Here is a 24,521-nt window from a genome sequence, read left to right on the forward strand (position 1 = left end):
GGATGGGGGGCGCGGGCCCCGTCCTGGCCGTACGGGCTGGGGGCCCGGGGCCGCTCGGCGCGGGCCGGGGCGGCGCGGGCGGCCCCGGACACGGGCACGGCGCGGGGCGGGCCGGGGCGGAGCGGGGCGGCAGGGACCGAAATTGCTCGGGTTCGGCAACGGTACAGCTCTGCTCGGCACGATACGGCTCGGTTCGGCACGGCTCGGCTCGGCACGGCTCCGTTCGGCACGGCTCGGTACGGCTCGGCTCGACGGGGCTCGGTTCGGCTCGGTACGGCTCGGCCCGGGCCGCCGGCGCTCGGCCGGACGCTGTCGCTCGGCGCTGCCGCGCATCTCGCAGGGACCAGAGGTCCCGCCCGGGGCCGGCGGGGAGCGCGGCTGCCCCAGGAGCGGCGGGGGCTGCGCCGAGCGGGGCCCGGGCGCCTCGGGGGTGTCCCGGGGGGGGTCTCACCGCTCCAAAGCCCCGGTGGTCAGAGCGTGTCCGTGCCGTCCTCGTGGGCGCCGCGTGTGCCGCGGTGCGGGGCCGTGCCGTGGGCCGTGCCCGTGCCCCGTGGGCAGAGTGACCGGGCGCGGGCAGCGCGTGTGTCCTGCGGTAAGGGCCGCCCGGCAGATCCGCAGGTTTGTGCGTGCTGTACCGCACCCCAGCCGTGCTGTATGGGGGCTGCGGGAGGCTCGTGGGCCGAGCTGCCGGTTACAAGGGTCGGTGGAGGCTCGGGAGTTCCCTGAAGACCGAACTTGCCGTAGCTGTTGGAAGAGAGGATGGATGGATGGAGGGATGTGAGGCAGGAGGGCTGGCGCGGCTGGAGAGGTGATTCTCTCTTCGCTGCTGGCCTTGTGTCTTCTCAGCTGCTCTCAAAGGAGCCCGCAGCTGAGCCAACCCCCTCCCTCCAGCAGCTCCAGGCAAGCTGGCTCCCTGCTCCGGGGTGCCTGGGACCCCGGACCCACCACCCACACCGCAGTCCTCAGACTCGCTGCCACCCCCTCAGTCCATCGGGGCTGTCCAGACTTTGCGGCTGATGACTGATGTCTGCAAATTCCTCTGGGATCTTTCCTTCCTGTCTGTAGCTGGTCCCTCCCAGGGCTGCCCCTCTGGAGCCCGGGGAAGCTCAGAGCAGAGTGGGCAGAGCTGAGGGCCGTGCCATGTCTTGGGGAGGCTGGGTGGGGATAGGAGCTGCGAGGAGCTGCTGTGACCTGCCCTGGCTTAGAGGGTTACAGCAGGATACTGGGACATCGGGTAGCCCAAAGGGGCTGGACCTGGAGTTGGCAAGGGAAGGGAAGTGCAGCCCCAGCCCCACACAGTGCTCTGCCCCTGCTGACACCCCGAGAGCCAGAGTGTCCTTTCCTCAGCGGGGTCCCTGTCCCTGCCTGGGATGGGGGCACACAGTGGGTGGTGGGGCAGAAACCCTGCTTTCGGGGCAGCAAGGGGCAGTGAGCTCCCAGCCGGCGGGAGGTGATGCCAAGCCTGCCAGGGTGGCCAGGTTTCCGTGGTGACCCTGGGCTGCTCCCCGGTGCTTCTGAGACCAGTTTGTTTGTGGCATCCTGCTCCCCTCCAGAGCTCGGCACTGCTGACCCTGGAGCTCCGATCCGTGGGGGCCCTGCAGGCAGGGAGCCAGCAGGTCCCCTCCTGAGCGGGGTGGGAGTGTTGAGTCTCCCCTGCTTCATGCATCCCAGGGCTGCTGGGAAGCAGGAAGAGCGAACAGGCTCATCCAGGCAGCCGGATTGCGAAAGGCCCAGCTCTGGTCTGTGCGTGCCGGGGCCTTGGGGACAAGGGGAGGGATGGAGCTCTGGAGCCATGGGACTCACCAGACCTTCTCCTGCCCCGAGTGCTGAGGACGTGACCTCATGCTCTGAGGGATGTCCTGGCATGGGCCTCAACAGAGTGTGACTCTATCACCCCTTAACGTTCCCAAGGAAGGATAAACAGAGCAAGCTTCCTCTCCCTTATGCTGGCGGGTTTCCCAGGTCCTCGGTCACTTGTGCTGCTCTTCTCTGAGTCCTCCCAGTTGTCGGTGCTTGGGATGTTCCCTGTCGCCGTGCATGCGTCCGAGGCTGCTGCTGAGTGAGCACATTCCTGTCGGGCCACGATGGCCTGGCCTTCCCCTGCTGCTGTGGCTTGGGATGTCACCCCCGTGCCAGCAGGGATGCCTGGTGCTGATCAAATATGTGGACTCGCCTGGGGACCTGCTTCACCAGGAGCTGCCCCTTCCCAAGATCCATTCACCGGGGTTTTGCTGGGGCAGACTAATGTCCCTCTGCATGCCTGGTGAGTGCCAAATGACAAACCCGATTGGAACAGTCCTTGGGAACTTGCAGCCCCCTCTGGGCCCTGGGCAGCCCTGCTTGGCACCGCTCACCCTACCAGCCCCTGTGCAGGACACCTGGGGGAGCAGAGTGATGGTGGGGGCAGTGCCTGGCCATGAGGGCTGCAGGCCCTATCAGGGTGACTCTGTCTGGGGGGGCAATGGGAGCCACCGTCACTCACCGGGTCAGGCAGAGCCAGTGGGCCGGCATGAGAGCAGGCAGAGCAGTGCCGTGGCTCCTGCTGCCATGTGGGGCTGCCCTCTGCCCCGAAGGGTCCCCACGCCCGTGCCAGCCTCAGCAGCTGAGGGCTGGGGCTGGGGGGTGAAGGGAACCCCAGGGTTTTGGCTCTGCAGGGCTCTTGAACACCCCACCAGTAGTGCCAGCTGTGCCCTGGGCTGGGATGTGACTCGGGCCCCGTGCACACCCAGCTGGGACATTCCTGAGGTTTCCTGGGCAGTGGCAAGGACCTGGGGTGCTTCCAGGCTCCCACGCCCAGCGCTCACTCCAGCCAGCCCATCCTCCCGAGCCCTTTCCCCTTGCAGGGGAGTGCTGCTGTGCAGCCGTGCCCGGGGCAGCACGTTGAGCGTGGCACAGCCCAAGCCCTGGTCCAAGAAGAGACTGTCCCTGGCTGGAGTGGGCAGCTGGCAGCAGGATGGTCGGGGTGCTGGGGTGGGCTCCCCATCCAGAGCAGCACGCAGGACCGGAGCAGAGCCTGCCAGTGGAGCAAGCAGCCGGGCAGTGTCACACAGCTGGAGAGGAGCAAACGCACAGCTTATGCCTCCGAAAACGGAAAAAGTGATGTGGACAAAGAGAGCCCTGTTAGCCTGACTGCCCGGGACACGGACATGGAGCTTGTTCAGAGAGGGAGGTGGTACAGAAACAGGGAAGAAGCTGTGCTGTGCTGCAGGGAGCTCACCCTGTCAGCTGTCCTGGGCCGGGCACGGGAAGGGCTTTGGCCTGCACAGACCTGGGCAGGGCACGTCACTGGGAAACAACGAGGTGAGTGACAGAGCTGAGGTGCCAGGGCAGAGGAAGTGCAGTGGGGACAAGGGACACCGGAGCCTGAGCAGAGTTGAATTGGGACCTGGGAGAAGAGATTACAGACCCTGGAGGTTACGCTGCTGAGTCTCAGTGGGGACTCAGTGCTTTGCTGCACAAAGCCCAAGCAGTTTCTCAGGTGCCACATTTTGGTCTGTGGTCCTACGTGGTTTGCTCCTCAATGCACAGGTTTAAATTTTCCTTGTAGCCAGGGGTACAGGCTGCACGGTGCCGCTTTACCGGGCTGTGCAGGTCTGTCCCTGTCCCCATCCCTGCTCCCCGCCCCGGTTTTGTCTCTGCAGTCTGTACCAGGAGGGGACTTTTTTCCTCCTCCTGGCACAGTTTTGCTTTGAAAAACATGTGATCCTCACCAGAAAGCCCACGGAATGGTGACTTCCCCATCTAACCACATTTTAGTTCCAGCAGGTGACCAGTTTTAATCCACTTAGCAGAAGGTGCACTGATTTTGTTGAGTGCTAATTATTCATTAAAAGGTGGTGCAAGATGAATCGAATGCCTTCCAGTCTCAGCCTGTTGTATCAACACAGTTACTCCAATTAACTGGACCTGTGATCTCATAAAAGGCCATTCCCACTTCCTGACACGGGCTATTTCTGCTGGACTGAGGAGATTGGCATTAATTGTGCTGCTGTCCTTTAGGGTTGTACTGACCCCATTGTGAAACAGCCCGGTGACTGCCCACAGCAGAGCATCCTGCTCACCCAGGGCGAGAGTCAGGGAAGCTCCAGTTCTTGTGTGCTTGCAGCTTTCCCCACGTCACTGGGTGTGTGACAGGGGGCACTGAGGGGGCCCAGATTTGTGTGTCAGGATAGCTCTGAGGGTTTATAATGCTTCCTTTGGGCAGGGCAATGTCCCCTTGGTGACTGATGGGTAGAATAAGAAGGTTTTTTACTTCTGTGAGTGGTAAACTCGTCCCTTTGCTGCTTTCCAGGTGATGTGGAGATGAGGATGGAGCGTTCCTGTCCCATACCCAGAAACCCCCTTTCCTAATCTGTTGGCATGGCTGGGGTGGCTCTTTGCACCCGCCCTCCCTTCCTCCTGCCAGGACAGGCTGGGTAAAAGGTTCAGCAGAGCGTTTCCCTGCTGCCTTCCCACAAACGCTTCCTGCTGGGCTCTGCTGTTCTCGTGGTGCCAGAGCAGGCAGCAGAGGTACTGCTAGCCCAGAGCTGGCTCCCACCAACCCCAGGGGGCCCGGGTGCCTGGGCCAGTGCACGCTCCTGCCTGTGCCATGTCCCCACCAGCTCTGTGGTGTCTCCTGTGCCCCAGCTCCGATAGAGGAGAGAGCCAGATCCGTGCTGATGTGGTTGCACCGAGGGGGCTGCTGTGCTTCATAGAATCATAGAGTCTGGAAAAGACCTCCAAGATCATCAAGTCCAACCTTTTACCTTTTGAACTCAACTAAGCACTGAGTGCTTAGTCATTCCCACCACTGTATCTGGTGTAGAACTGGACCAGTGGTGCCGGTCCTTGTCACTCCTTGTTATCTCTCCCTGAGCATCTCTGGAGACCCCTGGTGCTCATCCCAAGGGACTTGCTGCTCCAGATGGCACCTCTGATGTGGTGTGTGCCCAAAGGAGCAGGCAGGCGGCAGAGCTGGGTCCTGTGGGGGCTTCTGTTGGTGCAATGGGCGTGGAAAAGGGGCTGGCACTGGGCACCATCCTGGTTCATCCTTGCCTTGGCCCAGGAAGCATTCCCAGGGGCTGGAGTGGGGACCAGGTCCCCATCATCTGGAAAAGTGAACAGAGCAGCAACAGGGCTGATTCCTCTCTAGAAACCCTGCCCTGGAGGTTGGTGGGGTGGTGGGGCAACCGTGCCAGCCTCCAGCCCTGTGTGGGTGGCCAGGCTGATGGTGAGGGCCTGTAGGGGCTGTGCTGTCCGGGAGGACCCCCCGACTCCCTCACTCTGAGGATCCCTCCCCAAACTGGCACGTGGGCAGTGAGAGGAGAGCACGGGATGAAGCCTTGCAGGGAATCATGCTGGCACCATGGGGTGGATCTGCGGGAAGGGTCCCTGTGGCACAGCCCCGACTGGGAGCATTGTCAGGACTTGAATTTGTTCTCCTTCCTCTGTGATGCTGCAGATAAACATGGGAATTTTAAATGGCCCTGGGAAAGCTAGACCTAAAAAGTTAGTGCTTTTTAATATTGTCTAATGACAAACGTGGTCTGTGTGAGTGTGGCGGGCAGGATCTGTGCTTGGGGGGATGTGGGGCACAGAGACGTCCTGCTGGGGGTCTGTCCTGGGGGTGTTTTGGGGGGTGTGGAAGGGACTGGCTGGAAGGGTGGCATGGGGCTGCAGTGGTGGGAGGAGGGTGGGTGGCCATGCTGGTGGTCTTGGGTGAGCATTGGCCTGAGCTTGCTGACACAGCCTGTGCAGAAATGCTGCTCCTGGGTATGGGATCCCTGGGAATGCTGCACCAGGAAGGGAGGGTAGCTCACAGAGAAGGGTTTTCACTATTGTTTGCGATGGGACTGGTGCAGGAATACCACATCTCCCTCAGGTATTCAGGGAGCCACAGATGTTGTTGGAGTAATGGAGAAAGGCAGCACAGGAATGCAAATGCTTTGGCTGCCTTGCTCCTCACAGAGGGCAGGAGCATGGACTGGAATCCTCTGGGCCAGCAGCCGTTCATTTCTCCTGCTGGATCGAGCTCCTGGTCAGCCCAGCTGGACTTTCCCTGTGCCCTGGGACTGTTCCAGCTCCCTCAGCCCTGGCAGCTGATCCCCCTCCTTCCAGCCACCTCTCTGAGGGTGACACACATCCCCGTGCCTGTCTGTCCTCGCTGCCCTTCGGTGCAGTGGCTGTGACCGGGCAGCACGGTGGGGGCTCAGTAGCAGCTGTTGGCAGAGGGGGCCGTGGAGTGGGGGGCACTGGGCAGAGCCCCTGACAGCCCCAGGGGTGCAGGACCGGGAGCCGTGTGCGGGGGCACCGGGCTGGCTCTGGAGGGACAAGGCACATGGTGTGTTGGTGCTGGGCAGGGGGTTTAGCCATCGAAGGGCTGGATGGGGGGGCTGGTGTTCTGGCACGGCATGCACGTCCCCTGACCCTCTGTGCCCCTGCAGAGCCAGGCTGCCATGGGAGGCTGCGGCACGTGGGCATGGCGGGAGCTGCTGGTGCTGCTGGGCAGCGTGTGGCTGGGGGTGGGCGGCTCCCAGCCCACCCCCCTGGGCCCCACGCACGCTCCCGGGCCCCAGCTGAAGTTCCGTCTGGCCGGTTACCCGCGCAAGCACAACGAGGGCCGCGTCGAGGTTTTTTACAACGACGAGTGGGGCACCATCTGCGATGACGACTTCACGCTGGGCAACGCGCACGTGCTGTGCCGGCACCTCGGCTTCGTGGCTGCCACCGGCTGGGCCCACAGCGCCAAGTATGGCAAAGGCGTCGGTAAGAGCGGGGTGGTGGGCACAGCCCCCCGGCACAGCCCCCTGCACCACCTGGTCCGAGGTGTGTGCCCCAGCAGGGCTGCATGTGCTGCTGGGGGGGGAGGGTGGGGCCGGGCAGGGCCCCTGTTTGCCGAGTGCCCAGCAGTGCATGTGTGCATGTGTGTGTGTGTGTGCGCACATGTGTGTGTGTGCACATGTGCGTGTGCACGTGTGAGTGCACACATGTGTGCACATGTGTGTGTGTGTTGTGTGTGCACGTGTGTGTCTGTATGCACATGCAAAGTGGACTGGGAACCTCTGAACGGTTGAATGTGAGCTGCTGTGCAGGTGTGAGGGGCTGTCGCGGGGCTACGCATGGCTTGGGGGGGGCCAGTATGGTGGGCTCAGGTTGGTGTAGGCAGAGGTGTAGAGATGTAGTGCGTGCAGGGCTGTCCAGAGCCCAGGATATGGGGCTTTATGCATGTTATGTGGGGCTCTATGACTGTCAGAGCAGCCCCTTGGGGAGCTGGAGACTCCCCGTTTGCAGATCTCTCACCCAGGGCTTTAGTTTTGGCATTTTGCTGGCCTCGCCTTTGTGCTGAGGGAGCCCCATCCAGCTGTGCACCTCCGTGGTCCCTGGCCGTGCTCCTTGGGCACCTTCTCTGCTCCCTCAGCCTTGGCCTGTGTCTGGCAGGGCGGATCTGGCTGGACAACGTGAACTGTGCCGGAGGTGAGAAGAGCATCGGGGACTGCAAACACCGGGGCTGGGGCAACAGCGACTGCAGCCATGAGGAAGATGCGGGTGTCATCTGCAAGGATGAGCGCATCCCGGGCTTCAAGGACTCCAACGTCATTGAGGTGAGGAAGCTGATAGCCAGGGTGGGTAGCACCATGCTCCCACGGAGCATCCTGGATGGGTGCCTGGGTGTGGGGTGCTCTGGGCACTCTCCCTCATGGCGCAGGATCCCAAGGTGACAGGAGGGTGGCACTGGCTTTCCTGGTTGTGCTCCCCGGAGGTGCTGAGGGTGATGAGGGGCGTGGGCTACACAGGGTCAGGTCCTTGGCCACCCAGGGCCACTGGATGTGGCCGGCGGGGATGCAGGACCTGGCCATCCCTGTGCTTCACCCGTGACTGCATCCTCGGAGCATCCCTGGCAGTGGGCTGGCAGGAGCTGGGGCAGCGGGGTGCAGTGTGAGCCCAGGCTGACCTGAGCCCTGCAGGCGGAGCAGAGCCACGTGGAGGAGGTGCGCCTGCGGCCGGTGGTGTCGGGGGCGCGGCGGCAGCTGCCAGTGACAGAGGGAATCGTGGAGGTGCGCTACAAGGACAGCTGGGCACAGATCTGTGACGAGGGCTGGGACAGCCACAACAGCCGCGTCATCTGCGGCATGATGGGCTTCCCAGCTGAGAAGAAGGTCAACAGGAACTTCTACAAGTGAGTGAGGCCAGCAGGGAGCCCTTGGGGGTGGGGTGTTGGAGAACAGCCAGGGGCATGGGGCTGGGGCACAGCTGGGGATGGTGCCAGGGACAAGGGGCAGTGCTGGGGGGACAGTAGGGGCTGTGCTTTTGGGTATTGTGGCTCCCCAGAATCCCTCCCATTCCTGCTGCTCTCCAGTCCGAGCACCAGCTGGCCGTGTGGGCACTCGCTAACCGAGCCAGGAGTCCGTGGCATGGCTGGGGGGCTGTGGCTGCCCACCTGTCTCATGCACTACTGCAGAGGCCGCTCCAAGAGAGCAGCTTTTGCTCCCTGACAGTGGTGCAATATCATTTCCCTCTGATGCAGAGTGTGGGGGTTCCCATCCCAAGGGGAGGTTTGCAGTCAAGGCAGGCTGGGATACCCCAGCAGCACCATGGCCTGGGTGAGGGGCAGGGACAGGCTGTCACAGCGGTGCCCAGCGTGGTGCCTGGTGCTGGGTGTGCCCTGACCAGGCAGCTCTAGTGTTGCTCTGCAGGCGGCTGAAGCGAGCAGCCAGGACGAAGGGCCGGAGCCCGAGGCCAGGCAGCAGGTAAGGGGCTGGGGTGCCCCGTCTGCTGAGCTGTGGCAGAGCTGGGCTGCCTGGCCCCACCAGTCTCTGCCGTCAGAATGGATCCTGGCACAAACAGATCTGGACGGAGCAGACTGAGGGCCTGGGCTGTGCCGGCCCAGTAAGACAAATCCCACCCCGGGGGACCTGCCTGTGTGTGCCGGGCTCCCCAGTCCCCCACGAGAGACGATCTCTCTCCCAGGCTGGCCATGCCTCAAGCAGAGCAGTTCCCACGCTGCACACCAGGCAGGAGTCCTGGCACAGAGTGAGCAGGGTGCCCTGGGAGTGGTGGAGAGGGCTGCAGCACATGGACACTGCAGCCCTGTGAGGAGCAGGAGGCCTCGGAGCAGAGCTGTCTCTCCTGGCGGATGGGGAGGAGGGCTGTGGAAATGGGCTGCTTTCTGCAGAAAGCAGCAGTGGGGAAGCTGGAAAGGCTGCACACCCCTCCATTCCCTGGGGGGTGGGCTGGCAGGGGCACCAGAGCCCTTGCTCAGCAGTGTTGGGCACCAGTGGGATGGGCACAGTGTGGCAGGACCTGCCCCAAGTGCTGCATCTGCTCGGGGTTTCTTGCATCCTCTGCCCATTCGATCTTGCTGGCTTTCTGCCAGACCCAGGGAATGGTCTGGCTGCCTTTTCCCTCCATCCCTGAATCCTGCTGCTGGATTTGGTGGTGGGTGCAGTGAGCTGGAGCCCATTCTCTCGGGGCTGTGGAATGGCTCCTCTCTTGCCTGAGCCCGTTGCCGTGTGGAGATGTTGCACTGCCCCCAGCACATGGCCTTACTCCTGTCCCACCACCTTCCCTGGTGCCCTACAGCCATCACAAGCTCTTCATTGTGACCCTTCCCATGCCTGTGTCACCAACAGCCATCCTTGCCAGCTCCTGCAACTGCCGATGGGAATCCAGGCAGGATCATTCCATGGGGTCTCCTCAAACCCCCACCTGCAGGTCCTGCTTGCTGCAATGTGCTGTTTCCTGGGTGGTTTGGTGCTGACTGCCCCTTCCCCAGCGAGCAGGTCCTTCCCCTGCAGCACTGGTCAAAATGCTTTGTGATTCCATGAGGTTGCCATTGGCTCCCGTCCCTCTGCCCGGAGCAGGAGCTGGTTCTGGAAAGCCACGCCCTGCTTTGCAGAGCTGATCAACTTGGGGCTGTGCAGCCACAGTGATACGTGGGGCACGGGCTAATCCAGGCTGGAAGGGACCTTGGGGAGCCCTGGTCCAACTCTCTGCGTGGAGCAGGGCTGGCCATGGGTCAGCCCAGAACCTTATCCAGTTGGTTTTTGAAATCTTCCAAGGATGGAGATCCTGCAGCCCTGTGGCCTCTGCTCCAATGCGACACAGCCCTCACGGGGAAAAGGTTTTCCTTACCCCGAGCCTGAACCTTGCGTTTCCAGTCACGCCTGTTTTCTCTTGAGCTCTTCCCTCTGCACTGGAAGAGCCAAGCAGCCCCTCACAGGTGGGGGTCGGTGCTGCAGTGCCCCTGACCCACGGCAGCCCCGGCTGGACCAGCCCTGTGCCCCCTCCCCTGCCACCCCACTGTCCTGCTGCTCCCCCCGGTCCTCGTGCTGTGCACATAACGTCTTCTTGTCCTGGGGACCCAGAACCGGGTGCAGGATCCAGATGTGGCTTCCTGAATGTGAATGGGCTGATGCCCTGCAGCCATCTGAATCCCAATTCCCAGCAGGCCCGTGCTGTGTCCTGGGGCTCGCTGGGCTGTGCAGGCTGACACCAACCTGCTGCTGGGCTGTGGGGCCAGTGGCCAGGCTTGATTTTGCCTGGTCCCTGAGGGTGTCAGTCCCCTGCCCTGCTTTGGGCCACTTTGCTCTTCATTCCTTGTGGGCTCTGGGGTTTTGGCTCTGTTCTCTGAGGGAAGCAAAGCATTTGAGGATGTTGGGACCACATCTACACTGTGTGTGCTGGGCCCTGGGCAGCCTCCTCTTCCCAGAGGAAAGCTTGGCCACAGCTTGGCCTGTGCCCGGACCGCTCCCTCCGCTGGCAGCAGGTTCTTGCCAGGCTGCAGCCTCTGTGGCCCCGGGGTGAGCACTCACCGCCTGTGCCACTTGCTTGCTGCTGCTTGCCAGGTGTCCTGCTCCCCGGGGGCATCGTGCAGTGACGGGTGTCTGGTGTCTGGCTGAGGGCACAGAGACGCCTCACTCACACCCGACAGATCAAATCGTGGCTGCTGATGTTTGATCTTTTGCTGTGTGACGAGGCAGCGCGGGATGTGGCTGCATCCAGCTCAGTTTCCCTGTGGGATGCGTGCAGGAAACTGCATCATTGCTGCAGAGGGCAGCTGTATCACACTGCTGGCAGCACATGATGCTGTGGCACCCATGTGTGACATGAAGGGGATGCACATGAGTCTCCCTGGGGGCCAAGGTGCCCAGTTCAGCCCCCAGTGAAGCCAGGGCAGGCCGTGCCCTGGGCTCTGTGATGGTTGTTTTCTGTTTTCCAGGCTGGCCTCCAAATCTCAGCCTAAACAAAAGCGCAGGGAGGACGTAGGGCCCACGAAGAGGTAAATGGCTCCAGTGGAGAGCCTGAGAGCCAAGAGCCCCACGCAGTCCCACCAGAGCCTGCGTGTCCCCACGTGTGTTCCTGTGCTGCTGGGGATGTGGGACAGGCAGTTGGTGAGGGGTGGGTGCCTGGCCAGCACTACATGTCACCCTGGAGATGGTGAAAGGGGCACAGGCAGCGCGTGCAGCCGCAGGCAGGGTGGCTGGTGACACTTCCACTGCCACTGGCCTCGCTGGCTGTGGCTCAGGGCTCCTCCCTCCTTGCAGGCTCTTCACGGAGCGGCAGCAGCTCAACTACCGCCTGCACTCGGTGTCATGCACGGGGACAGAGGTGCATCTCTCCATGTGCACCTTCGAGTTCTACCGAGGCAATGCCTCAGCTCCCTGCAGGGCCGGGATGCCCGCCGTGGTCAGCTGCCTGCCCGGGCCCCTCTTCGCTGCTGGCAATGCCCACAAGAAGAAACAGCGGCAGCAGCAGCAGGGCCAGGTGAGCCCTGTGGAGGGGGGGGACAAGTCCTGTGGTGGCCCAGAGCCGGACACTGCTCCTTTGCTGGGCTCTGTCCCAGGCTGCACCCCAGACTGGGTGTGTGAGTCCCTGGGTGACTGGCTCCGGAGCACGAGGTGGGGCCGGTGTCCTGTCCCTGTTCATCCCAGGAGTCGTGGCCAGCCCTGTGTTGTGCCATGCCGTGCTGTGCCATGCCATGCTGTGCCACGCCGTGCAGTCAGCACCATGCCATTCGTGCAGTGCCAGGCTGGCTGTGCTGTGCCCCACCGTGCCATCGGCACCACACCATTCTCACTGTCCCACACCAGCCTGTCCCCACTCCCCACAGCCCCGGATCCGGCTGAAGGGCGGCGCGAGGGTCGGCGAGGGCCGTGTCGAGGTGCTCAAGAGCAGCGAGTGGGGCACGATCTGTGACGACCGCTGGAACCTGCTGTCAGCCAGTGTGGTGTGCCGGGAGCTGGGCTTCGGCAGTGCCAAGGAGGCCCTCACCGGGGCACGCATGGGCCAAGGTGAGGGTGCTGGGCTTGAGGGGCCAGGCATCCCCTCCGGGGGCTGCAGATGAGGCACTTGTCTGGGCTCTGCTGGGCTGGGGGGAGCCACGGCTGGGCTTGTCCCGTGGGCACTGGGCTGCTGGATGCACGTGGAGAGTCCTGAGGGGACCACGGCCCCTCGACTGCGCTGCCCAGGCAGGAGCTGTGGAGGTTTGAGTGCACCAACTCCCTCGGGCGTGGGGACAGGGAGGCCCCGGCCATCCCCGTGTCGTGGGGTCCTGAGTCCTGCTGACCCCTGGCAGGGACGGGACCCATCCACCTTAACGAGGTGCAGTGCCAGGGCACCGAGAAGTCTCTCTGGAGCTGCCCCTTCAAGAACATCACGCAGGAGGACTGCAAGCACACGGAGGACGCAGCTGTCCGCTGCAACATCCCCTACATGGGCTACGAGAACCTGGTGCGCACCACGGGGGGCTCTTGGCAGTGGGACCCCAGAGTGGGGAGCTGGGGGAGGCCCATGGGATCCACTTTAGAGGGGCCCCTCATCTCTCCTCCTCTGCACCCCATACGTTTCTCTCTGCCCTGGGGGCTCAGGGATTTTGTGGGTGGGAGTCCCAGCCATCCCTGTGGGGGGGGGTTAGAGGGGACGCTGCAGGGGACTTTGGGCACTGTGAGGGGGGATGTGGGGCAGCTGCTCCCTGCTGCTCTCCCTGCTGCCAGCCTGTGCCCACTCCCCAGCAGAAACATCAGAAAAAAAATCGCTGTGGGCCAACCAAGAGAGATTTTTTTACCTATGATGAAACGAGCAAATGAAGCTGTCTGTTCTCATTTGCCCTGGCCCATCGTTTCATCCAGTTTGAGCTTTTAATGATTTTTAACTCTCTCATACCTGTCATTTCTGAAATGATGCCATTTCAAAATGAACTGTTTTCCCTGCTCTGTTGAGACAATTCCCAAACTCACAATCGATTCCCTTTCCCCCAGCCTGCCAGTTTCAGCAAGTTCCCTGCTGCCCAAAGCTGTGCGTTGCTCTGCTCAGCTCCTGGCTGCCCCCTCCCCATGTGCCTGAAGCCCCCGGCCCAGGGCCCGTCAGGCACCACAGCACAGCCCTGGCTGCGTCACTGCATCGGTCCCGGGAGCATCACCCGCGATGGTGATGATGCTGCCACTGCCTCTCTCTGCAGATTCGGCTGAGCGGGGGCCGGAGCCGCTTCGAGGGGCGGGTCGAGGTGGCGGTGGGGGCTGGCGACAGGGACCAGCCCCGCTGGGGTCTGGTCTGCGGCGAAGGCTGGGGCACGCTGGAGGCGATGGTGGCCTGTCGCCAGCTGGGTCTGGGATTCGCTAACCACGGCTTACAAGTAGGTGCCAGCACCAGCTTGGCCAGGGCAGCCAGCAGCCACCACCACTGCTCACGGGGCTGGGGACAGGACGGACAGGGCTGGGGACGGGCGGGAGGTGGCACGCACAGGGTGCCCGCACAGGGTGCCCGCTCACGGCCCCAGGCCTTCCCCGCAGATCCGCCTGGCCGGCGGGAGGACGGTGTTCGAGGGCCGCGTGGAGGTGAAGCGAGGCAGTAAGTGGGGCACGGTCTGCAGCGATGGCTGGACCACAAAGGAGGCCATGGTGGCCTGTCGTCAGCTCGGCCTGGGTTACTCCCTGCATGCGGTGATGGTAGGTGCCAGCGGGGAGGCCCCGGTGATGCCCTGGTGAGCACAGACACCGGCGCTTCCTGGGCAGCTGTGGGGCTGTCTGGGGACAGAGGCACATGGCCGCTCCACGCTGCAGGACAGGGCAGCCTGGGGTGTAGGCAGGGCTGTGCGTGGTGGGGCTCTGGCTGCAGCCTGGGCATGAGTGAATTGGGGCAACCGGGCCACCAGCCATGCCACCCACCCTGCCTGGCCCCTCCTCAGGAGACGTGGTACTGGGACGCCAGCAACGTGACAGAGATGGTCATGAGCGGGGTGAAGTGCGCTGGCCACGAGATGTCCCTGAGCCACTGCCAGCACCACGGCGCCAGCCTGAGCTGCAGGAACACGGGCACGCGCTTCGCCGCGGGCATCATCTGCTCCGAGAGTGAGCGGCCACGGGGGCTGCAGGCGGGGGGCTGAGAGTGGTGGGGTCTGTGGGCAGTGGGGTCTGTGGATGACAGTCCCGTGGGGCCAGGGATGCAGCTAAAGAGGCTGCAGGCAGTGGGGTTTGCAGATGGAGGGGCTGCAGGGTCAAGCCCGTGCCCGGCAGATGGGGCCGCATCCCCCCTTGGCCAGCTAATCCCTGCCAGCACCGGGCACTGCCCTGTCCCCGCTGAGCAGTGGGGCCTGTCCCAGAGCAGCTGCCTTTCCCCAGCTGCCTCCGACCTGCTGCTGCACGCGCCGCTGGTGCAGGAGACGGCCTACATCGAGGACCGGCCGCTGCACATGCTGTACTGTGCCGCTGAGGAGAACTGCCTCTCCAGCTCGGCCCGCCTGGCCAACTGGCCCTACGGGCACCGCCGCCTGCTCCGCTTCTCCTCCCAGATCCACAACCACGGCCGGGCCGACTTCCGCCCCAAGGCTGGCCGGCACTCCTGGGTCTGGCACGAGTGCCACCGGTGCGTGGGGCACAGGCAGAGACGGGCGTGGGCGGGGGCAGCCTGGGCGGGGAGAGGGTGATGGTGCTGCTGCAATGGGCTGAGCGAGGGTGACACTGGACGAGGGTGATGCTGGGCAGGGGTGGCACTGAGAGAGGGTGACGCTGTGTAAGTGTGACACCGAGTGAGAGTGATGCCGGGTGAGAGTAACGCTGGGTGAGGCTGACGCTGAGTGAGGTACCATTGCTGCCCCTTGTTTGGCTCAGGGCTGCCCCTGAAGGAGCAGTGTTGGGGTTGGAGGCCCCATAGTGGGCAGGGACAGGGCTGTAGGCTGGGCCCTGTGGCTGAGCCCTCTGCTTGCCTGGGCCATCTGGCTGGGGACAGCTGTGTCACTCTCAGGGCAGGACAGAGCTCTGCCCAAACTCACGGTGCTACGGCCTCAGAGCAGGGGCTGGGGGGACCTTCCTGGTGGTGAGGGGCCAGGCCCTCACCAAGATGGTGTGGGGGGTTGACACAGGGCAGGGCAAGTCTCCCGTCTGCCCCGGGGGTCTCTGCCTCTGCCAGGCTCCAGTCAGCAGGCGCTGGCTCCCTCCCACAGGCACTACCACAGCATGGACATCTTCACCCACTACGACATCCTGACCCCCAACGGCACCAAGGTGGCTGAGGGACACAAGGCCAGCTTCTGCCTGGAGGACACGGAGTGCGAGGAAGGTGAGTGACACAGGGCCCTGCAGCACCGTCCCTGCCCGTGTCCCTGTCACAAGGCTGCTGGGGCCAGACTGGGTGGGCGTCACAGGGGCTACAGAGGGGAGCTGCAGCAGGGATGAGCTGCATCTCCTCCTGCCTGCAGATGTGGCCAAGCGGTACGAGTGTGCCAACTTCGGGGAGCAGGGCATCACTGTGGGCTGCTGGGACCTGTACCGGCATGACATCGACTGCCAGTGGATCGACATCACTGATGTCAAGCCAGGCAACTACATCCTGCAGGTGCTGGACCTGAGCTGCCCCGGCCCCTCCTGCCACCCTACCGTGTGCACCCCCACCCTCTGCCCCTACGCCCCTGATCTCCACATGCCCCAGCAACCCGGCCCTCTCTCCCACTGGAACTGGGTGGGGCTGGCAGGTGTGCTGCTGTAGGACAGTGCCTGTCCTCATACCCACAGACATGCAGGGCTGCTCAGACAGGCTTCTGCATGAGTTTTCCAGCTCTGAGCAGTGCTGCTCATGGGCACACGGTGCACAGGGACAGAGCCACCCCAGCACAGTGGCTTCTTGGAGCCCTCAGCACATCCAGGGCAGCTGGGGAGACACACCCCATGGGGCTGGGGCACGGGGCTCCTGTCCTGGGCACAGCTCCACCGAGGCCGGGAAGGTGTGGGACAGGGGGCTGTGCCCTCACTGTCAGTGCCCCACAGGTTGTGATCAACCCCAACTTCGAGGTGGCAGAAAGTGATTTCACCAACAACGCCATGAAATGCAACTGCAAGTACGACGGGCACCGCATCTGGGTGCACAGCTGCCACATCGGTAACGCCCGGGACACGGCCCAGGGGCGAGGGCATGTGGGCAGGGCTGCCCTGGGAGAAGGGCAGCGATGTGGCTGCAGGAGGCAGTGGGGATGGGGGTGGGCAGGGTCTGGGGCTCTGGGGGCAGCTCTTGTGGGAGGGGAGGTGCCGGCAGGACGGGTGACCTGCAGCACCAGAGCTGACAGCTCTTTCTCTCTGCCTGCAGGAGATGCACTCAGCGAGGAGGCCAACAAGCGGTTTGAGCAGTACCCGGGTCAGCTCAACAACCAGATTTCATAGGGCCCCAGACCCCAGAGAGATGGGCATCTCCCTCCCTCATCCCGTATGGGTGGGAGGAAGCCCCTGGGGGCTGGCAGGGAGGCCTCTTGCCCGGCACTGCTGCTGCTGGGGACTGCCCAGGACTTGCCACCGGCTGCCCTTCCCCGCCTCGGGGGGCTGGTGCTGGAGGCACCGACACCTGCACCTCCCAGCCTGGGGCCGCCACCCCAACCACTGGCCAGAAGACCGTGCCCACGTTCCCTGGGCTGCGGCACACGGGTACGGTCTGGGAGGTCCTGCACCCCCCACCACTCCAGTCCTTCCCATTCCAGCCGTACCCCACCTCCCGCTCCTCCCTTTCAGCCCTGGTTCCTCTCACTCCACATCCCTCCCCTGCGCTGGTCCCAGGACCCACCCTCCATGCAGGGACCCATTCCCCTGCCTGGCCTCAGGAGCCCCTGGTCCCCAGGGATGGTGAGGGTACCCCTGCTCACAGCACTGCCCAGGGGTGGCTCATACCCCATCTCTCAGTTGTAATTTTATTTTCTCTATAAAGTTGTTAGTTCTATTTCCCAGTGGCTGCTGGCACTTCTCTGCCCCGCGTGGCACAGCTCGTGCTGCAGGGCTGGTTGGCACACTCTGGCACAGGGCATGGGAGCACCCCCTGGCCAGCCCCTGCACCTCCTGGGATGGTGGAGTGAGGCAGTCCCCCTGTCCACACAGTGCTGGCCCCGCACCAGCCCCCTGCCTGTACTCCCTCAACCAGGTTCCCCCGCTCTGGGAGAAGCCCGAGTGGGCGAGAGGAAGGGGCCAGCAGCAGTCCCACGGTACCACATCGGGGGCACTGAGGGGTCACTCTGGCACAGCTGGGGTGTGGTGAAGTGCTGGTTCCCCTGCACCAGATCCAGGGCAAATGTTATCCAGCAGAAATCCCACCCCGGGGCTGTGACCCATGAGGACTGGGGGCTCACGATGGAGGGGCTGCCTCGACTTGTGTGGGAGCAGAGCCTGGCGGGGCCAAGACACGCTGGGCAGGGACACTCGGACATGACACAGGGGCCGAGGGAGGCACAGCCCAGCTCTCACACCTCAACCCGGTGCTCTGGTCGTGCCTGCAGCACACGGGCTGTAGGGACACCAGGCGCTGCCCCCGAGCCCGGGAGGAGGAGGAGGAGGAGGAGGAGAGGCCTTGGCTGGGGCCCTGGAACGCGCTGCGGTCAGCGCCGCCGGAGCAGCTATGCCAGACACGCCGCGATTTCCCCCGCGCCGGCGGCGCTGGCCGGGACAGCGAATTCCTCCGGCGAGGCCGGGGCTGCTCAAAGGACGCCTGTTCTCGGGGCAGGGGAGCGCCTGGGGGCAGGAGCGGAGCCGGGCCTCGCCGCAGCTCCCCCGAGGAACTGTGCTGCTTTCATCTCCCAAAGCAGCAGCCGGGCCCGGGAGCCCCGTCCCGGGCAGGGCCTGGCCCGACACCCGCAGTCCTGCACCGCACCGGGCCTGGCCCGACACCCGCATTCCTGCACCGCACCGGGCCGGACGCGGCCGGGCCGGGCCGCCCTCGCCGCAGAGCCGCTGCCTCCCGCCGCGGGAGCGGAGGGGGATCTTCCAGGAAGGCGAGGAACGGCTGGAGCTGCTCCTTCCCAGAAGGGCCGGCCAGGCAGCTGCACAGCACAGGGACGGGCCCGGCTGTCCCCAGGGCCCGGGTGTGTGTGGGAGCGGACACTGGGCTGGGGTGGGACAGGCAGAGCCCCGGCCCAGCTTCCACCCTCGGCCCTCCTGAACATCAGGGCCAGGAGATGCTGCCTCGGTCACGGCAAAGTCCAGCATCAACACCCCTTTCACCATGGCCTGGAACGCTGCTGCATGGGAGGGGATGTGGGCACAGACCTCGGAATGCTCACAGAGCTCCCAGCAGAAGCGATGTGACCAGCTGAACATGGCACAGCCACAGCAACACAGAGCAGCTCGGCTGCACTCCAGGGAAGAACTGCCAGAGCTGCTCCGGGGCCACTCTCACCACAGAGGGGCTGCACGAAGCTTGACAGCTGCCAGCCTGGTACAGATGGAGGAGTCAGATCCCAGCTGTGTGGGTACTGAGCAGGTGGCAGGACACCATTAACGCTGAGGAGGTCCCTGGAGGCACAGCCAGCTCCTCCCCACCTGGAAGGTCTTGTGTGAGGACTGACAGGAGGGGCAGGGTCCCACGCGGCCCGGCCTCCACCAGGCAACTGCTGCTGTTGTGAGAAGGTGATGTGGCATGGAGGGCCCTAGAAAAGTGCTTTATTTTGAGTACTCAGGGAAATTGCTGCATCACAAGTCATCCAAGCACCGGGCCGGGCCCCTCTCCTGGCTCCTTCCAGCCCTGCATGAGCTCTCAGGCCCTGCCTGGCTGGCACAGACACAGCTCAGTCCTGCTCTCAGCCCTCGGGCGGTCCCCACTACTCCGTGACCTCGGGCACGACGCTGAGCAGCAGCGTGTCGTGGCCGCGGCGCACCAGCATGGCCAGGCTCTGCTGCGTCCGCACCGCCTCGTACACGTCCTCAGCGCGCCGCGACGCCGTCCCGTTGATCTCCAGCACCACGTCGCCGGCCTTCAGCCCAGCCCTGCAGATGGAGCACAAAGCGGGCAAAGCAGCCACTCAGCTTCACCAACCCTGCAGGATGGAGGGGCAGGCACAGGAGCCTTGGGCCGTGGCACCAGGTGTTCCTCCAGCCACGCTGGTACCTCAGCCAATGGGACACCCAGCCTGGGCAAGGGTGCCCAGGTGGTTTCTGCTGCAAGGCCCGAGCCCTCCTGCTCTGGAGCAAAACACATCCCCCCTGGCACGGCTGCTCCCTCACACGTCCCGAGGCAGCACTTACTGATGGGCCGGGGAGCCGATGATCACCTTGTGGATCAGCACGCCGTAGGACACGTCGGGGAAGCTGGGGTCACGCAGCTTCAGCTCCGCCAGGATGCTGCACAGTGGGAATTGGCGTCAGGGATGGAGCTGGAAGCAGAGCAGGGCTCCCACCCCACCCCAGCTGCACAGGCTCAGAGAACAGACACAGAACCTCCCCTCCTGTGTCCCTGCACGCTGCTGAGTACAAGCACAGCTGCCAGCCCCAAACACCACCACCACTCTGCCAAAACAAGAGGACAAGAGTCCCAGTGGCGCCAGGGAGAGCTGGAAACTACTGGAGCAGCTGCCATCTGGATCAGAGTTGTGGTGATGCACGTCCCCACATCACATCACCCTTCCTCGTGTCAGACCCACCCCTCCCCTGCTGCAGTTTCCCTTCTCTGTTCTGGTTGGGCAGGACACACAACACAAGCCATGCCCCTCTTCCTGCCAGACCTGTCACCAGAGCTCTGCCCACATCTCTCCTCTGGAATCTAGAGACTAAATAATCCCTGTTCCTCCAACTTTCTCACAGATTTTAAGTTTTCTAAACCAAGCTTAAACTCTGCATCTCTCACAGCTCCACTTTGGACTCTCCCCAATATCTTCTCATCCCTCCTGAACGTATCCAGAAGTGGGTGCAGCACTCCAGCTGGATCTCCCCAGAGTGGAGAGCAGCATTCTTCCCTCGAACACTGCAGTGGCTCTGATCCCTGCAGCCTCACTCACAGTCTCTGCCCAGCTCTGCTCCCACCAGGTCCCTGCTCAGCCAGTCAGGGCTCCTCATACGGCAGTGGTCTGTGCAGAGCTCTACTGCACTGTCCCACAGCTCAGTGCAAGCTGCCACCCCTTCCTGACAGAACAACGGGCTCTGTGCCGTGCCCAACACAGAGCTTCCCCTTCCTGTGCCAGGGAAAGGTTCTGGCCTTTGCAATGAGCGTGTTCAGACCAGTCACCCTTTTCCAAGGCAAGCAACCCCTTCTTGGAAGAGCTTCCCCCTGGAGACAAAGAGGCCTGGCAGTCAGGTGGTTTCCCTGGACCCGCTTCCCAGGAGCCACGTCTGACGCATTTCACGCTGCTTCCTCACAGACCCCGTCCCGCAGCGTGGCCAGGGAAGCAGAAGGAGGCTGGGTTCCCACATTCCTTGGGTTCTGCCAAGTACCAGCACCATCTACTGGGCACCCACTGGGGCTGCCAGCAGTGCTGGCTGTGCCCCCACCACCCCCTCAGGGGACACAGAGCCCCTGCTCCTCCCTTTGAGGCCAGGCAGGAGCCCCAGAGGCTGCTCGTGGTGCCCGGGGCAGGCAGCCCAGAGACCCAACCAGCCCACGGGAGTCACGAGAGCTTTAGGAGAGCAGAGCATGGCCCTGAAAGGTGTCTGCCCAGCATGGCACAACACCACCCCCAGCAACATGCTGAGCCCCACAAGGCAGCTGAAGGTCACCTAAACGTGGCTGCAAGAGCCAAGGAACGGGAGCAGCTGCTGCCCTTGAGAACTGCTCCCAGAGGTGAGAGTGCAGGTCCTGTTCGCTCCTGACATTGGTCTTTCATGGACTCACAAAATTGTTTGGGTTAGAAAAGATCCTTAAGATCAAATCCAACTGCTCCCCCCTAGAACTGCCAAGACCACCACTGACCATGTCCCCAAGTGCCACATCCACAGGGCTGTTAAATTCCTCCTGGGATGGGGTCTCCCCCCCTGCCCTGGGCAGCTGTGCCAGAGTTGGACAGCCCTTTCCAGGAAGGAATTTTCCCACTATCCAACCCAAACCTCCCTGGCACAGCCTGAGGCTTTTTCCTCTCATCCTGTTGCTTGTTCCCCGGGAGCAGAGCCCGACCCCCACCTGGCTGCACCCCTCCTGTCAGGGAGTTGTAGAGAGCCAGAAGGTCTCCCCACAAGCCTCGTTAGACCAGTCTGGAGTCTAACCACAACATGAGCACAAAGAGATTCAGGACTGAAAGTTTAAGCTGTGGAGACAATCCTACCAAAACCAGGCACCTCCAGTTAGTTGGGAAGATCCCATTACACGCCTGCCCCAACAGGACCAGTCTTTTGGCCCCCAAGCTCAGGACAGGCACCTGGGAGTGAGGGTCAGCATCATCACCCCGATGTACCGGCGCTTCGTCTCTGCATTGCCAAACCAAGAGCCTGCCGAAGGAAAGGACACGGAATGTCATGGCTGGAAAACAGAGACACACTCAGAACAGTGCTGGGCTGAGCCCCACAGCCCTCAGGGCAGGCAGTGTGTGCAGAGCCATTCCCAGTCCCCACAACAGCTCAGTCCAGCTCTTGCTACCGGCGAAAGTATTACAGATGTTGCATTTTGCACTGACTTTGCTTCCCCAGTTTGTCAGTTTTTTGACTGAGAATGTCCCTCCCTGGCATCACAGGAGAACAGAAGTCTGCCTTAAATAATTCTCACACATAGAGGCACAGAAAGAGGCAGCATTCCACACGGCCAAATGAAGGACTTGTTCTCTACACTACCACTGAATCCTACACCTGGACTTCCACCACTGCACACCAGATGCAGGTTACTTAGGACACCTGACCTGCAGCAGAGGTAGGCAGCTGTGGGCAGGGCAGCAGCAGCAGCACAGCTTTCCAGTGGCACAGGAGAGTTTCATGCCAGATGGGACCCCAAAGGCTCCTTCTCCCGCTCTCCTTGCCCTCATGTGGAAGAAAGGCTTGGAGCCCAGCTGTGCCAGAGCTTCCCTCTCTCATCCTGCTCCCCCAGCACCCGAGCAGGGAGGCTCCCACTCACTCTTGCGCTGCTCCTCCCTTTGCAGGAACTTCCGGAGCTGGTCGGACGGGATGGCAAAGGAGATGCCCGATGTCACCTTCATGGTGTTCACCCCAATCACCTCGCCATCCTGCAGGGAAAGGGCACTGGGATACCCAGCCTGGGTCACTGTGGAGAGCAGGGGAACTACTGCACCAGCCTGAGGTCCCAGCTGGGTGCCCACCCCTTCCCAGGCTGCTGCCCCCGTGTCCTGCCTGACCCTGCCAAGGCTGGGCAGGGCCCAGGGGCTGAGCCCACCCAGCTCCTCACTCTGCCCAACCAGCACCAGCCACGCCTCACTGGGCAGGGCTTGGCTCCGCCAGAGTTCCATCGGCTCTGGCTCCCTCAGATGCTGCACAGGGTTCCCATGCCAGGCTGAATCCTCCCCCTCCTCCTCACAGGGAGCCTGAAGGACTCACAGGCCCTCCCTCCTGGCACCCACAAGCGCTCCCGTAGAGGGGCACAGAGTGAGGGGCACACAGCACATCTCTGCCCCAGCCAGCAAGGGGACAAGCAGCAGGACTCACCAGGTTGACGAGGGGGCCCCCGGAGTTCCCAAACTGCGGCAGAGGAGAGAGAGCGAGCAGACCATGAGAACCCCGTCCTGCACGGCAGCAACGGCAGGAGGCCGATCCCAGGAACGGGGTCAGGCTGATCCCACAGTGCCCGGGTGACCGGCCAGAACCCCCTCAGCTCCCCGTGCTCCATGTGAGCCCCCTCCTCCCCCCAGCCCCCCCAGCCCCACACCCTTACGTCGATGGCGGCGTCGGTCTGGATGTACTCCATGTCGGAGGCGGCCAGGCCCAGCTCGCGGCTGCCGCGCTGCGCCGAGCTCACGATGCCCGAGGTGATGGTGTTCTGCAGCGCGAAGGGGCTGCCCATGGCCACCACGAACTCGCCCTGCCGCACCTCGGCCGAGCGGCCCAGCGGCAGCGTGGGCAGCGGGTGCTGCGGGGAGCGGGACGGTGAGCGGGAGGGGCGAAGGGAGGGTCCCCACGTCCCCACGCCGTGACACGCACCTTGGGCTTGATCTTGATGGTGGCGATGTCGGCCACCTGGTCCACGTCCTGCACCACGGCGTCGTACTGCTCGCCGCTGGCCAGCTTCACCCGCACGCGCCGCCGGTTGGCCACCACGTGCGCGTTGGTGACGATGAGCCCGTCCGGGGACACCAGGAACCCTGAGCCGTTGGAGATGGGCACGTCCCGGCCCAGAAAGGGGTGCCTGCGAGGGGGGCACAGGTCAGGAGGGGTGGCAGGGACCCTGCGGGGTCTGGTGGGGGCTCCAGGGAGGGCAGGTGGGGCCACGCAGATGGGTAGGGCTGGGAAGCAGTGGGGAACAGGGAGAATGTCTGGGCAGCAGCCTTTCCCATTGTGAGGCAGAGGGTGTGACACTGGACACAGGTGTGACCAGGGTGGAGGGCAGAGCTGCTGCCCTGAGATGCTCCAAGAGGCTGGAGGTGCTGGATGGTGAGATTATGGAGTGCAAAGCGAAATAAACGCAAAGTGGTGCTCCTGAGGCAAAGTGACAGGGCAGCCTGGAAGGCAGCTCTGCTGGACGGTCCCGGAGGACAAGGAGGTGGCAGCGGTGTGTGGTAGCCGTGTGTCCCCGCGGCGTGTCCCCGTGTGCCGGCTGCGTGCACGGGCAGCGGGACCGGGTCGGTCTCTCCCGCGGCACTTGGGGGACCCCACTGGGACGCCGTGTCCGGTTAAGGGACACAGGCCAGGGCGGCTGCAGGAGAGCCCGGCGGAGGCTGCACCGCGTAGGGAAGCGGGGAATCCCTCCCGCGGACCGCCCGGTGCCGGCACCTGCCCACGATCTCCACGTAGACCAGCGCGGGCGCCGTTTTCTCCACCACGTCGGCGATGAAGTTGAAGGCGGCGCGGGGCGAGGCGGGCGGCGGAGCGGGCGGCGGGGCGGGCACGGCCGCGCTCAGCGCGGGCCGCCGGCGCTCCCGGGCCCACAGCAACACCAGCGCCGCCGCCCCCGCGCCCACTGCCGCCGCCAGCGCCCGGCCCCCAGCGGGGGCCGCCGGAGGAAGGGGCGGGGGTGGTGGCGGTGGCGGAGGAGGCTCGGCGGCTCCGGTGAGTGCTCGGCACCAACGCAACGCTACCGGCGGAAGCGGGACCCGCAGGACACGCACCCTCCGCGCCGCCGCCGCCATGCTGCCGCTGCCGAGCGGAAGCCCCGCCCCGCCGGGGCGAGGCCCGGCCGCGGGGCACGCTGGGAGCTGTAGTCCTGGGGCGGGAGCTGCC

At 63.8% G+C, this 24,521-nt stretch overlaps 2 protein-coding genes across 3 annotated transcripts; one reads left to right on the plus strand and one right to left on the minus strand.

Moving 5' to 3' along the window:
- Window positions 1–161: 161 nt before the first annotated feature.
- LOXL3 (lysyl oxidase like 3) lies at window positions 162–16,729 on the plus strand. Of its 2 annotated transcripts, XM_027704892.1 has the most exons (16): window positions 162–246; window positions 6,423–6,744; window positions 7,417–7,580; window positions 7,944–8,155; window positions 8,673–8,726; window positions 11,198–11,257; window positions 11,523–11,742; window positions 12,089–12,269; window positions 12,554–12,708; window positions 13,436–13,609; window positions 14,162–14,324; window positions 14,595–14,838; window positions 15,416–15,531; window positions 15,671–15,807; window positions 16,236–16,347; window positions 16,552–16,729. In XM_027704892.1, exons 2-16 carry the CDS (start codon window positions 6,435–6,437, stop codon window positions 16,623–16,625), a joined length of 2,376 nt encoding a protein of 791 aa, XP_027560693.1. In that variant the 5' UTR covers window positions 162–246; window positions 6,423–6,434; the 3' UTR covers window positions 16,626–16,729. The 2 variants fall into 2 exon arrangements, with proteins under 2 accessions (XP_027560693.1, XP_027560692.1); XM_027704891.1 differs by lacking the exons at window positions 8,673–8,726; window positions 11,198–11,257.
- Window positions 16,730–18,866: 2,137 nt separating this feature from the next.
- On the minus strand, window positions 18,867–24,434 carry HTRA2 (HtrA serine peptidase 2). Its single transcript, XM_027704893.1, is given in 8 exon segments — window positions 18,867–19,205; window positions 19,464–19,559; window positions 21,563–21,632; window positions 22,249–22,357; window positions 22,794–22,826; window positions 23,020–23,219; window positions 23,222–23,490; window positions 24,075–24,434. Coding segments are annotated over 8 exon segments (1,299 nt in total). The 5' UTR covers window positions 24,431–24,434; the 3' UTR covers window positions 18,867–19,039.
- Window positions 24,435–24,521: the final 87 nt, after the last annotated feature.

Source organism: Neopelma chrysocephalum, unplaced genomic scaffold (genome assembly GCF_003984885.1).
Source record: "Neopelma chrysocephalum unplaced genomic scaffold, ASM398488v2 Primary Assembly neopelma1_296, whole genome shotgun sequence".
Classification (NCBI taxonomy): domain Eukaryota; kingdom Metazoa; phylum Chordata; class Aves; order Passeriformes; family Pipridae; genus Neopelma; species Neopelma chrysocephalum.

Coding starts and splice junctions, on each gene's coding strand:
- LOXL3 (XM_027704892.1), top strand. CDS start 6,435: ATGGGAGGCTGCGGCACGTGGGCATGGCGGGAGCTGCTGGTGCTGCTG. Junction 11,258..11,522: donor GACGTAGGGCCCACGAAGAG/GTAAATGGCTCC, acceptor CCCTCCTTGCAG/GCTCTTCACGGAGCGGCAGC. Junction 11,743..12,088: donor GGCAGCAGCAGCAGGGCCAG/GTGAGCCCTGTG, acceptor CACTCCCCACAG/CCCCGGATCCGGCTGAAGGG.